We start from the raw sequence: 15,316 nt of genomic DNA on the forward strand, positions 1-15,316 counted from the left end.
TCTAGTTCTTATTCTCATTGTTCAATCTGTGGTACCTTAGAGATACTTCAAAGACCTTTGAAAATTTCCCTTATCTGCAGTGCTGCTGTGGTTCACGAAGTCTGAGTTCTTGCTCTCCCTGATAGCACCTCTCATTTTTATCAAACTAAAAAAACTCACTGCTGTTGAGGTGATTCTGACTCATAAGGACAGAGAATAACTGCCTCCAAAGGGTTTCCAAGGCTGTAAATCTTTACCAAGGCAGACTGTTGCATCTTTCTCCCGAGGAGTGGCTAGTGGGTTCACACTGCTGGCCTATTGGTTAATAGCGAAGTGCTTAACCACTGAGCCACCAGGGCTCTTTTAATTGGTCATCAGGGGTTGGTAATTCAATATGCAGAGCCCCATTTACTGTATTCTACCAAAGTCAGTCACCAAATAAGAAGTGGCTCAGTGAAAAAAAATCACAATGAGAGGAGGCCTGTGTAGTAGACATAGTGACTGACTCTTGGCATCACTTCCATCCCTCCCTTCCTGTGTAGCAGGCTTGCTGCTTGAGGAAGAAAATGACCCCACTGCGTAGCTCTCAGGTTCAGCCCTGAGACCATTTTAATTCAGTCACAGCAATCCCATACGCCCTTGCCACAGAGTGACTAGTTTAGGCAACCCAAACCTAAGCCAATCAGCACAGCATAATCTATGGCCAATAAACTGGTTTAAGATTGGGTGCAGGGCCCAATTTGGGTTAATGAGACATAAGAAATTTGCTGGCGGCTTCTGGAAAGGTTGCTCACTCCTCTAATTGAGCCACCCGAGGCCAGTACACTCTCTCCTGGACAATGTGTTGTGTGGGCGTGAAGTCTGGGATTACTGCAGTCATTCTGTCACTAAGAGGAAAGCCAGTTGAGAATAAAACTCAACCACCAAAGGCAGAATGGGGAAAAAATGGGTTCTTGACATCAGTGAACTGCTACCTCAAACCTCACTGGACCTTCTAGTTATGTGAGCCAATAAAAAATTCTCTTTTTTGTATAAGCCAGTCTAAACCTCAGTTCCTCTTTCTTGCACAGCTCTAACTGATAAAATATCCTGGGCAGCTAATGAGGAGCAGTGTTTGAGAATTTCTAACCTTGTGTAGGCTTTACCACATTCCTAGCCCTTGAAGGCAAGGGAGCCCGAAGAGGCACAATTGACCAATGCTTTCTCCCCCACTTCCTCAAGCTTCTGCCTAACAAAGGCCGGACTGCAGCCTGGAAGGCCCCTTGGCAGCAGGGCCAAGTCTTACCTGTCTGACGGCAGTGGCAGCAGACAGCAAAGTCCCAACGGGGATGCTGAGAAACCTGTGTCACAGACAAGCAAGAGGGCATGAGAGGTAGGGCCTAAGAAGTAGGACCTGGGTCGCTGACCTCCTCTCTCCCCTCACAGCACTGTGTTGGCCCATCAGCCCTGATGGAGCTTCCTGATGGATCCCATGTGGGACCATCCTTTCCACATGAGATGGCAATCACAAGACTTCCAGATCCCAGTCTGGAGCCAGGAGCAAGGTCATGTCTACACTGGGACAGGTATGGTGAGCAGCTCATGGGCATGTTGGGTGAAGGGTGGAACATTACTAAATAGTCAGCAGGAGAAGAAGCAAATCGACAACGGAAAGAGCAGGTGTCTTTATAAGGTCAGGCCAGATTTTTGTCTTAGAATGTGCTTAAAGTTCACTTGAGGCTGCTTTTAACAAGGCCTAAGTACACAGACAATTGTATTTCTGCACTTGCAATTCTGCAGGCTGGCAGCCGAAACATTGAATCCCCACAGAATGACTTTCTGGAAGCTAAGGAAATCAGGGTTTTAACTAGGCTATCCCTGGAGGCACCTTTAACTGAGCCCTCTCATTTTCCATCTCCAAACACAGCAAATACTGGTGATTCGACTGCTTCGGTGTTAAGGTAGAAATGTAGACACGTCTCTTGTCAAGTTTTCTTAAGGGCTACTGCTCATGGCAGCCCCCACACAAATACTTGCATTTCTGCCCTAAGTTTTGATAATGAATTTCCTCTAGCAAGCACTCATCCTCAGGCCCTCACCAAAGTCAGCTCTGAGAGCCCCATGACCACCCTGTTATCACTCTCCTAAAGACCACAGGGGTCTGTGCCCTCAGACTCCTGAGGCAGAGAAAGAACTTAACTACGAAAAAAACTACTGATTCCAAAGCATGCAAATCAATGCTGACCCAATGATTTGAGCTTGTGGAACTCATTCATGCATAGACAACAGATGCAAATAAACATACGAGATTACCTTGGTTGGCAAAGAAAAAAAAAGCTATGCAAACAAATGTAAATGCAAGATATGACGAAAAGGACAAATATTATGATTCCACTTAAATGAAATATCTAGAATAGGCAAATTCATAGAGACAGAAAGTAGATTACAGGTTACTAAGGGCTGGGAGGAGGGAGGGGATGGGGAGTTATTTATGGGTACAGAGTTTCTGTTTGGGGTGGTGAAAAAATTTTGGAAATAGATAGTGATGAAGGTTGCACAACATTGGGAATATAATTAACGCCAGTGAATTGTACTCTTTAAAAATGGCAGATTTTGTTATACATATTTTACCACAATAAAAATTTTAAAAATATGATGATGATATAAATCTCACATTATCTATAAAGAGGGGGCTTTGCTTTAGGAAGAAGGGAAAGAAACGGCAAGAGTTAGGGATGAGGCTCTCCACAAGATGGGATCGACCTTGTTACTTTGTCCACAGGATACAGGCCTCAGGATGACTGAACAAGAGATGATGCAGGCGGCATCACAGACTCATTCTCCTCTATACTTAGCACTGGTCTGACCTTCACAGAAAGGGAGATTAGAGGATTCGGCTTGTGTCCAGAGGACAATGGTCATAAGATCTAAAGGAGATGGAAGGAGAAAAAGTGCTTGAACTGGTTCAAAGTAAAGCAAGAAGACAAAGAGTGTTGGGCAAAAATTGCCCAGGTCAAGCTGTATTTAGTGACAACCAGTTTGTTCTCCTCAATTGGTAGTCTTATTTTCAAATTCACTTTAAATAGCATTTAATACTCAATCTTACCAACTTTTGTGGTAAGGGTATGATACTGGTAACTGTGATCAAACATCTCAGGATTGTAGAAATTTTATCTTATGTTAACTACATCCAAGTAACTGAAAAATGAATACTGGTAAGGACTAGGGGAGGCTCGTGAAACTGTAGGTCCTTGGCTTTATAGCTGATGGGAAGAGTACCACTGGGAAAAACCAAGGGATGTATCTCCATACCAAGACAAAGGAAGACAATGTTTAGCAGAGTACTCCTCTGAGATAAGAGGTCTGATCCTTTCTTGTGTTGCTGAGGGGCCCAAACTGCTGAAACACAGCTGCTCAAGGAGCCATGGCACTACCCTTCCCCCTTGGACCACTGCACTTAGAAGTCAAGCCTGTATGTGGGTGTTGAACATCCCCACCCAGGCCAGCAGGGTGGGGAGAAGAAGAGAGAAGGCTGGAGGTAGCATGCAGCAATGCATCCCAGCTCTGGCTCTAAGTGGCTGGATGACCATGGACACCTGACTTGATATCTTTGGCCTAAATTTCATTTGTAAAATGAGAGGATTAGACTAGACCAAATGGCGTTTCATTCACACCATGCCCAGTGAAGGTCAAATTCATTACAATTCCCCCAAGGTCCCACATGATCTGGCCCCTCACAATCTCTCTGACCCATCTCCCCTCCAGCTCACTAGCCTGTTTCTGGAGCACACGACACCCATTCCCACCTCAGGGCCTTTGCATCTGCTTTTATCTGTCTGGAATGTTCTTCTCCAGGATATCCTCCTATCTCTCAGGTTACTCTAGCTTCACAATCTCAGTGAAGACTTGTTCAAAACTCATACTCCACCCCAACAATCCGCATCCCTCTTTTTCAGTTTTTAAAAACAATTTTTCACCTTAGCATTTAACAGCATCCAACCTACTATGTATTTTATTAATTTATGGCGTTTATTGTCTGACTCCAAGAATGTCAGTTCTCCACGGGCAGGTCCTTCTAGCTTCTTTGCTCACTAATGTATCCCTAGTACCAGGAAGAGTGCCTGGTACATAAGCAGAGTTCAGTAAGTGTTTGCTGAATGGATGTTTACATGGATGGGTAGAGGGGAGGCCCAGAGGGATACAGCTCTCTACAGTGTCTTCTGGCTCTAAGGTCTACGGGCTGTGGTGCCTATGGTCAGAATGCTTGGCTCTATAGCCACTGCACCAGGATAGACTCTGTAACCAGATGAAAAAACAAGCAAACCCAAGTGAAAACATAAAGTGCCCTGCCTGATGGCATATGCTTTCACTCTGCTGCAGAACTTCCCACGTTTGGCTTCCTGCATGCTCCCTGGCCTGAGCTGACGGGGTCGGGCATACCCTGCACTCTCAGCAAATAGTAATACCCAGGGCTCCAAGCACTGTCTATGCAAAACACTTTTAATTGGCACTTAGCTCCATATTTCATTCATTGGGCAACACTGTTACATTCATATCCTCTCTCTGCTTTTTTCATTTAAAATCACTGGGGAAAACAAAAGTGAGTTTCCTTACTGCCAAGATAACACAGTATCAATTTAACCTGAAGTGAAAAAAGGTGGTGGTGCTTCCATGTGCATTTCAGCCATTTCCACTAGGTGGCAACATGGTCAGATGTGCCCTATCTTGGGGAGAAATTTACCTGGGACATGGGGTAGAGAAGCTCCTATGCTCCACTCCTTGGCACTTGGCACTTATCCCCTTTTGCCTCCTCTTCGCGTTAAGCTTGACTATTTTCAACCAATAATTTTCAGTCTGCTCTCAAATGGTTCATGTTTCTCCACTAGTGATTATGACTTAATCATCCAGCCTTGGCAGCTTTACGTGTACTATTTCTCTCTGCCAAAATATGGTACTTATCCTTTCTTTGGAACTCTACCCCAGACTCACTTCTTCCACAAAACCTTCCCAACCAACCTGGTTCTGATCCCAACTGTACACGCACCACGAGGTACAGTCACAGACACATAACCATTTTTACATATTGAATAGAATGTGCCTATAAACGTATATAAATAAAGTAGACAGCAAATCAAATCACATGCTCAGCTCTGGGCATCTGGTAGACAAATGTACATTTAACATAAATGATGAGCAGGTGACTACTTTCCATACCACAGAAGTCCTGGCTCTAGGAAACAGTATTGGCTGCCATGGGTTCAATTGACTGGCTAAAAGACTAGATATTCTAACACCCACTTCTGTCTTCTAATTTCTAGTTCCTTCCTAGTATTCAATTTAATCTCTTAAGTCTTTTGAGCAAAAAAATCTTCAATAAACATCAACAAGTATTATGCAAAGATTTGAAAAAAGTATGCAAATGCACATATAACTTTAAGGACTATTTTAAATGCTCCCTTTATTTTAATCCTCAAAAACTTTTTCAATTTACCTTACAAATAAAATTAAGTCTATCTTGCGGAAACATTAAGCATGGCTGAAACCACCAAACCCAAAACGTTATTTCAAAAGTAGAAAAGTCCTTACGTATGTGGTGAAGTTGCTTCTTGGCTGTTGATATAAATGGCAACAGCAATACTCTGACAAACAATGATCCAATGGGAGAGCAGAAGCAAACACCCTCAAGTTTATAAGTCCCATACAGCATCACCACCACTGCCAGACCACTGGAAACCAGAAGTGTCTTAGAGTTCATAAACACGTGGCAAATGTAAAAAACAGAAACCTTTTTCTTTTAAGCAAAAAGGCTGTTCAATCTTTTCAAAACCCTATTTCTGAAACATTTCAATCCTTCATTTGTTTACAAATCAAACTGTCTACATGCAAATCTCAGATGCCATTTTTTCCCACCCCTACTACTTACACCTCCTTCACATTAACACTGGTTCCCCACGCCTAGAACACAGCAAATGAGAAGCAGTAATTTGTTGAACATAACCACTTTAAAGCCACGACCAGCACCATGTAACTTAGTCATCTGAACATTACACCAGATTCCAACAAAGACATTACAGCCAAGATAGTCTGATGGCAGTTTTAACTCACCTAGTTTCAGCATTATCCGTCTGTACTGAACCAGGACACCTTCACGGCTTCTTGGTAGAGTCACACAGGTCTGAGGAACATACACAGCCACCCTGTTGCTAGGTATTCTGTAACATCTGTATCCCCTTCAGGAAGAGTCAATTCTCTCTAAGAATAATTTAAAATAATTTATACCATCCCGTTGAAAAAGCCACCATAAGCTTATCAAATTCACAGGATACACTGGTCAGCAACAGTCACTTTAAAAGTTGTCTTGCTTGTTATTCTGGTAGCTCGAGTTCGTTACCTGTAGCGGAATGCATTATGGAGCCTTTAACTGTGAATCTGGAGAGGTCTCCACATTCGCTATGGGGATGGACTGGTTGCAGGCTGCACTTGCTACCTGTAAACTATGGCTACACAAAAATACTCCACGTGATTCCAGGGATTACCTGTGATAGGTGAACAGGAAGTATTTTCAAAATCAAGCAGAAACATGAAGTCTAACGTTTCAACATGCTAGAAAAAAGGAGTGGATACTAAAAAAAAAAAGGTGGGGTGGGGAGGGAAGTAGCCCCAACCACAGATGTCTGGAAAAAAGAAAACCAAAAAAGACACCTCATTCCTACCTAGCCAGTAGAAACATCAATTTCTATTAATAGTATTGCTTAGAGGTGTTCCTGTTCTTGCGACCAGAGAAGATAGTCTGGACAACTTTGCTACTTCAATCTTTTAAACCATATAAGTGTGACTGTATACAGGCAAACACAACACACACATATATGCATATATACAATCTAACAGTCTCTTTGCTGTTACTGTTAGTTGCTGTGGAGTTTATTCTGACTCATAGCGACTCCATGTGTGCAGAGTGAATGGCTCTACACAGAGGCAGATGTCAGGCCTGTCTTCTGAGGCGCCTCTGGGTGGATTCAACCGCCAACCTTTCAGCTAGTACTTGAGCGCTTAACCATTTGCGCCACCCAGGACTCCAGTAGTCTCTTTAGAGCATATTTATCTACCTGGGCATTTGACAGCCATTACAACCCACAATTTGCTTCACGTGGTTCTCATTAAATCTTGACAGCAGTTCTATGAGGTCTATGATGTTATTACTCTCATTTTACAGAAGAGCAAAATTGCTCAGAGGGATTTAGTAACTTGCAAGTCTCCAAAACCAGAAAGTAGTATAGCTGGAATTTGAACTAGGCCTGGCAATCTTTCCCTTACCCATCCCTATCTGTTAATATTCTGCTAGTCCTTCCAGACCCACTTCAAGTGCACCTGTAGACAGCCTTTTCTTGATGACCACAACCAGGCATGATCTCAGCTGCTTTCTTTAACCCCCATGGCACCTCATTTGTGCTTTCTTGGCAGTACTTTTTGGGTACTTATTGCAGTTTTCCTTATATGATATTTAGTTGTAGATCTGTCTTATCCCAATTACATGGTTAACTTCTTGATTTTATTTTTATGGTCTGTAGCAATAACACTCTGCTTTGAGCCTACCAGGCACTCAGCAAAAAAGATACCAAGTGGAATGCAATGAATAAGTGCTCTGGAGGCTGCCAGCTGAATACAGCTCTTCAGTGCTTCCCGTGTTGTCTACTGGCATGGTGGCCTCCGATTCATGGTGATCCCATGCACAATGGAATGAAACCCTGTCCGGTCCTGCATCATCCTCATGATCAAATCACTGTGATCCATAGGGTTTTCATTGGCTGATTTTCAGAAGTAGATCACCAGTCCTTTCTTCCTAGTCTATCTTAGTCTAGAAGCTCCCCTGAAACTTGTTCCGCATCATAGTAACACACAATCTTCTCCTGATGGGTGAGTGGTGGATGTGCATGAGGTACACTGACCAGGAATCAAACCCAGGTTTCCTGCATGGAAGGGGAGAATTCTACCATTGAAAGAAAAATCCTTAGGACTTGCAAATTAAGACCCTTACAGTAGATTCAAAGATCAAATACTGTGATGGTCTGACAACACACAGAGTCGTCACTCGCACTCTACAGCAGGGAGGAGAGAGGAAGGAGTAGACCTTCCAGCCGTAGAAACTGCCTGGTGGCCTAGTGGCTGAGAATCTGGTTTTGTTGAAGCAATTTATGCTTAAGAACATAGGAGGTGCTCTCTCTGTCCATGGTGAGCACAGCCCGGCAGCCAAAGCACAGAGCTGCTTGGCACCCACCCCACCCACCACCACCACCACTGCTGGTTGTGGAGGTGCTTATGGAGCTTCACAGTGATACTATAAATAGGCCATTGTTAGGGAAGTCTTGGGACCATCTTATCTAGTATTCCTTTACATCTGTCTGCAACCACGATGGGGGTAGTTATTAGAAAACCAGATTCTCCTCTTGGAAATCCTGGTGGCATAGTAGTTAAGAGCTACGGCTGCTAACCAAAAGGTGGGCTGTTTGAATCCACCAGGCGCTCCTTGGAAACTCTATGGGGCAGTTCTATTTTGTCCTATAGGGCTGTTATGAGTCAGAATTGGCAACGGGTTTTGGTTTTGGTCCTCTTGTGTGCGCATGCACTACATGCTATCTAGGCATCTCAGGGCAAGGCGTTATCTTTTAAATCACTTCAGTCTCCCCACACCCAATGAAAGTGGGTGGAAATCTCAATTTCCAAAGAGAATAACAGAACAAAAGAGGTTACGCAGCATACTTAACGTGGCCCTGCAAGACGGGGCAGGGCTGAGGAAAGAAGCCATGAAGCCTAACCCCTTCCCTCCCCAAGCAATCTCCAGAACACACGTGCTCTCTCTGGCCCAGTTTCATCAACTGCTTATTACACGCCCCAAGAAAAATATTTCCTTTACAGCCACCCGCATCCTTATCAGCAACACATTCAACAAAATCACCACAAGAGTGGTGAAATTTGTGCCTGTATGAAAAAGATACCTTCATTTGTTTATTTCATCTCAATTCTATAGCCTCAGAGCCATAAGTAGAAAGGTCCACAAAACACCTCAACCTGCAGGATTTGGCATTCCTAACATGTTCCCTAGTGCAGGATACTACGGCTGCCAAGATTAATTTTGTTTTCTTTCTGTTCAACTCTACTCTCTCCTAACCAGCCTTCTCTGGACCCTCCTCTTCTGCCTGGGTCCCAGCAACCCCAACTTTTTCAATTCCCTCCCTAAAACTAAGGCTCCAACCAGAGCCTCTTCCTAGATCCCACTTGCTAGTCTTTGTCCCTCTCCTCTTCTTCAAGGAAGAAGGAGTCATTGGCAAAGTGGGGACAAAGGCAGGCTGACGGAGAATTATTCCAGGTGACTCAGTGCCTGAGATTGGCAAGGTACTCCGGAAGCGTTTGCAGATGTTATAATAGAGTTGTGTACTGAATTACACCAAATTTACATTGGAGTCCTAACCTCTAGTACCTACGAACATGACCTTGTTTGGAAATAGAGTCTTTGAAGATATTATTAGGTTAACATGAAGCCATACCAGAGTAGGGTGGGTACTAATTCCATCCAAATGGTGTCCTTACAAAAGAGGAGAACGGACAGAGAAAGGACTCCATGTGATACTGCAGCTAAAATCAAGGAACACTTGTAGCTACCAGAAGCCAGGAGAGTGGCATGGAACAGATTCTGTCTCAGAGCCTGTAAAAATGGCATGGAGGTGGTGTCTGATCTCCTCCAGCTTCACGAAGGGGAAGGAGAATCAAGATGAATAGCCGGAGGCTGATTCCTATGAGGCAGGGGTCAGACATGCCTCCTCTCTCTGCCATCTTTACTAATTCTGACACCAACCACCCTCCCCGTGGCACCCCCTTCTCCTCTACAGGGCTTCCCAATTCATTGCAACCCCCCCACAGTACTCACAGACCATACTCACAATTAGGGGGTTTATTAGAGAAATAACAGTTACAATTTAGGCTCAGGAACACTCAAGGATACAGTTCGTCCATCAGGATAGCCTCTTCTCAGCCGTGCTTGCAGGTATGCCTCTACCTGGCTCTCAGTCTCTGCCCAAAGGCACTCAGCTTTCTCCCTCTGTGGGCCAGGAAGCCCACCGTGCCATCTCCTGCTGCCGGGTCTCTCTTGTTGGTCTCTCCTTATTTGGTGGTGGGGGGCTCTGCTCTGGAATTGGCTCTGTTTTAAGGTAAAACTGCTTGGATTACCCTATCACAGAGTTCCACCCAACCACCTGGGTGGGAGTTATAAAACCGTGGCTAGAAAGGCCACACAAAAGTAATCAGTCAGTAATTAGTTGGCATCGCAGAGCCTCAGGAGGAATCAACATGGCTGACATCCTGATCTCAGACTCCCAGTCTCCAGAAATGTGATGCAATAAATTTCTGTTCTTATAAACCACCATAGTGTTTTCAATCGCCTCATATGCATGTGAAAGCTGGACAATGAATAAGGAAGAGTGAAGAATTGATGCCTTGGAATTATGGTGATGGAGAAGAATACTGAATATACCATTGACTGCCAGAAGAATGAACAAATCTGTCTTGGAAGAAGTACAGCCAGAATGCTCCTCAGAAGCAAGGGAAGACAAGACTTTGTCTCATGTACTTTGGACATGTTATCAGAGAGGGACTAGTCCCTGGAGAAGGACATCATGCTGGGTCAGTGAAAAAGAGGAAGACCCTCAGGAGATGGAATGACACAGTGGCTGCAACAATGGGCTCAAACATAGCAAGGCTTGTGAGGATGGTGCAGGACCAGACAGTGTTTCATTCTGTTGTACAAAGGATCACTACGAGTTGGAATTGACTTGATGGCACCTAACAACAATAACAAATAAATCACCAAGTTTGTGTTATTTTGTTACAGCAGCCCTGGGAAACCAACACAAACAGAAACACCTGACAGTCAAACTCACCTTCTCTTACCCAAGAAAGGCCTTGCCTGGGCGTAGGACTACATGGTTCGTGACTAGACAGTGGGGAAATCCAACTGCCTGAGCACCCACTAGATACTAGGCAGTATGCACGATGCTTTCCATATGGCTCACTCAGTCCTCATCAGAACCCTGGGACATGGGCACCATCATTCCCAGGTTACAGGTGAGGAAACGGAGCTCTGTAAAGTTAACATATCTGTTCAGTGGAATGCCAAGATATGAGCCTAGGTATGTCTTATTCCTAATCTGTTTTTCTCTCCATATCATAACACAAGTGTCTTTGGTTCACCAGACAGAAAGCATAAATATAGGACTGTCTGGAAAAAAAAAAAGAACACCTGGAAACTCACCTTTCAAGGCCAGGTCAATTAATGAGTTAAATAGTGTGAACAGGTGCTGTTGGGGGCCAGCGCTGGCAACAGAGACATGGCTAGGGTGGAGATCTCTGAAGTCTGGATTATGTCAGCTGCCATTCAGGACCTTCCGCCAAAAGGGGCTGCACAAAAAAATGAGCGTGGCAAGGCAGGACTTCCTGTCACATACTATGTGTTTCTATGTTTTAGCTATGAATTTTATAAAATGTCACTTGTAGAAACAAAAAAAAGAAGACTTTCTTCTTTTCTCTCTCTTAGAATCACGTAACTTCAGTGTCGGCTAGAACTCAGATATCATCTAACCTCATTTTACAAGCAAGGAGGTTGAAGTCGGGTCCAAAATTCACACCGCTAGCTGGGAAACAGTGCAGCTGTGAAGAGAGCCGGGATCGTAGGTCTCGGAAAGGAGCATTCACGTAGGTCTTCCTATAATTCAAGCTCAGATCCTTCCTCACACTTGCACCACCAATGAAAACACTAAATTAGCATTTACAAAGCAAAGAAACACTGAGTGCCTGCTGCAATAAATATCTTGGCACTTGAATGTGGTTTATTTTCTACTGACTAAATATGAACAGAGTCCTGACATTTTATGGTATTCTTCCATTGCAAACCTTCCCGTAAAACTGAACATGATTCCTAGTATTAAAATACTAAACTAATTAAACCTTCCATTTGCCAAGAAAAACTATCCAATTGTAGAGTCAACTTCTCTATTAATTTTTAGACTTTCTAGCTAACAGAGCAACACATGATAGAGGAGCACTGGTAGCGCAGTGGTTAAGAGCTTGGCTGCTAACCAAATGGTCGGCAGTTTAAATCTACCAGCCGCTCCTTGGAAACACTATGGGGCAGTTCTACTCTGTCCTATAGGGTCACTATCAGTCGGAACAGACTCGACAGTACCTAACAACAACTGTTTTTTTCTCTCTGTTTTAACTTCTCTGACACCTTCACTACCCCATCACCCAGTCACCCTCTCACCCCATCCTCTCTTGGTTTGGATGGTCACTCATTGACCAAGTTTTGCTGTCTTCTCATCTGTGCTTCTCCCATTTGGATTATAGTAAACCCTTTGCTTTAAAGGTGGAGAAGGTGGTTTCTTGAAAAGACAGCATTCCAAGAATGTCAACAAAGCAGTTGTACTACTCTCCATCCCCGTTTTAGAAGACAAGGAGCTTTGTCATTACATAGTTTTGCCTATGTGGCTATTATAAAACGTAAATGTAAAAAAAAAAAAAAAAAACTTTTTTTTCAGTACTATTTCAACTTAGAGAGCAATCAGAAATTACAGCATATCCTGAGTAAAGTTTCTCTTTGATTTTTTTCCCCATTTTGATCGTTTGCAGGGGCAGGACAATGTGTCACCCAGTTCTGGGCCTCATCCCATTTTGTACCCAGAGCCCACATGCTCATGTACCCAACAATCAACATATGTCCTCCACCCTTACCCTCCTCAGCCTGACAACATGAACAAAATTACCTAACAAGAAGGCTAACATCAAACAAGCTCTTTCCAAATGGTGACCCGGGAGCAGACATTTCCAGCAAACCACATCTCATCCCCTGGAGAGGGGTCAGAGCCCCACTTTCCTTTCTGCTGATGCAGCCCCACTTTTACCGTGGAGGTGGGGTGGGGTGGAGAAGCTCCAAGTCTCCTGTGGTGTATATTTCTGTTTCCCCTCCTCCAGCCCTCATCACTCAAGGCCCATCAGGGCAAAAATGGGCTAGTGTAATCTGGAAAATGCTCGCTAACACTACAAAGGGTGGACCGAAACTAAACTCAAAGCTGCCTCATGCCAAACCAGCTTCTTGCCCCGGGGCTCCATATCTGATTCCATATCTCACCTTCCTATCAGTCATGCAGACTTAAAACCTCAGTGCCTCACGGACCCTATCCTTCACTTGCCGGCCACCACACTGTAATGCTTCCTCACCTCTGAAATGTTCCTTCTGCCTTACCCTCATTTCCAGTCCCACTGCTCCATCCTACTTCAGGCCTCATCCTCTTGTCTGAACTTCCAGCTCCTTTCACTTAGTTGCCCTATGATTCATCTCAAAGCACAGCTCTGATCACCATGACATCGCGCACGGGCCTAGAACTGAGTTTCGTAAGTACTTCCATATCCTCACTTAACTTCATCACTCTCTGACGAGGACGAGGTAATGCTTCCCCATTGTTCATGGAAAAAGGTCCAAACTTGCAGCACAGCATTTAAGGCTGTCCCCAGTCCTTCCCCAATGGGCTTAGCACTGCTCCACCTCTGGGCCTCTGCTCACACACTTTCCTCAGCCTCTCTTGTCCTTTCCACCATCGCCATGTGCAAAACACAGCCAGTCCCCTAAGGTTTAGCTCAGACAAAGCCTTTCATGATACCTGTAGCCAGATGCCAGTTCCCACTCCTCTGTCTCCCCATGTCATTTGGAAACTTTCTCAGAGCACTGACCACATTTTGCCTCAAAGGATGGTCACTGCTATACATATATCTCACTGGCCCTATTAGACTGCACAATTCAAGACAACATGGTAATTTCTTCCTGCATCCAACAAAATCAACCTGCATTTATCTAGTATCTACTGTGTGCTAGGCACTGAATTAGATGCTGGGGACAACCATGGGGAATAAAAACACACAAGGTCACCTGTCCTACAAAACTGACATTCAGTGGAAGAAAGAGATGGCAGACAAGTAACATGAAAATAAATAAGCTATAGTTTGTTATGGAGTCCCTGGGTGGCACAAATGGTTAAGCACCCAACTACTAGCCGAAAGTGTAGTGATTCAAACCCACCCAGAGGCCCCTTCGAAGAGGCTTCTTGTTGGAAGCAAGGGGAAGAAGGGTGTGAGATGCAGATGAGAGTTGGTCAGGGGCCAGAATACACAGAGTCTCACAGGGCATGGTAAGACGTTTGTACTACATCATGGGAAGGCAAAACAGGACAAACATCTTGAAGGCAAAGTGGCGTGAAGATCAAAAATTTTAAAACTCCACATGCCTTTGAACCACTTTAGGAATACATCCAATGAAATAGAGACAAGTGTGGAAAGCTAGGGGCAAGGAAGTTCACTGCAGTGTCATGACAATGTTGAAAACTGAAAACAGCCCAACTATCCACCCTGGTGGTGTCCTGGATAAGAGCTATGGCTGCTAACCAACAAAAAAAAAAAAAAAAGGTCAGCAGTTCAAATCCACCAGCCACTCATTGGAAACCATGTGGGGCAGTTCTATCCTGTCCTATAGGTCACTATGAGTCAGAACTGACTCGATGGCAACGAGTTTTTGTTTTTTTTTAATCCAAATAGAGGACTGGTTAAGTATATCACGGCACATTCATAAAATGGCATATAACACAATCTTTAAACATGATCTTGTAGAGTAATTAATAACATGGCAACTGTTCACAAAGGTTACAAAGTAGTATAGTCAAGTGTTGCTTAACGTCCAAGACATGTCTTGTGAAATAGGACGTTATGCGATTTGGACGATGTAAGAACACTAAATTGGATGCTGCTGCCTACAAGTCGAAGCACGCACTGTTGTACGGTTAACTTTATTTGTAAGCAGGGAAAGTTCACATTAAAATAACAATAGAAAGTACACTACAGTACACATATAAGCCACTACCATAGGCGTTTATTATGACTATCAAGACATATATATTATAGGTTATATATGTACTGTACCACTATATGCCTGGCAGTGCATTCGCTTCGTACACAAGAGACACGTGTTGCGTTCGGGAAGCTGTTGCGTTCCCTATGTCTGGTTACTTCGGCTGCAGCCTGTTCTCTGATCGGGATTTCTGAACTCTATTATAACTTATCGGACCATGGATGTATATGTGTTCAGATATTGCCTGAATGGATGTTATGCGGCACATGTCTGTATATAAAAGTAGAGAAAATATAATAAGCAGTATATAATCTTTGTAGAGAAAATTATAGGCACAAGAAGATAGCCTGCGAAGATATTCACTGTAATATGATTTTTTCTGGGTAGTAAAGTTAAAGAGTAATTTTTTCCTTTTTT

The 15,316-nt window shown here is 43.8% G+C and overlaps 1 protein-coding gene across 2 annotated transcripts in view; it reads right to left on the reverse strand.

The window, feature by feature from the left end:
* Positions 1–15,316, reverse strand: part of TNFAIP8 (TNF alpha induced protein 8) — a 140,226-nt gene that overhangs the window by 70,096 nt on the left and 54,814 nt on the right. Inside the window, exon 1 of one of the 2 annotated variants that reach the window (XM_004376968.2) lies at positions 6,064–6,638. The exons of the other annotated variant lie outside the window; for it this stretch is intronic. Within the exon in view, the coding sequence (XP_004377025.1) occupies positions 6,064–6,076 (13 nt within the window). The 5' untranslated portion in view covers positions 6,077–6,638. Of the gene's footprint in view, positions 1–6,063; positions 6,639–15,316 lie in introns of those variants that run through there. 2 annotated transcript variants of the gene reach the window in all.

This window comes from Trichechus manatus, unplaced genomic scaffold (assembly GCF_000243295.1).
Source record: "Trichechus manatus latirostris isolate Lorelei unplaced genomic scaffold, TriManLat1.0 scaffold00047, whole genome shotgun sequence".
NCBI lineage: Eukaryota > Metazoa > Chordata > Mammalia > Sirenia > Trichechidae > Trichechus > Trichechus manatus.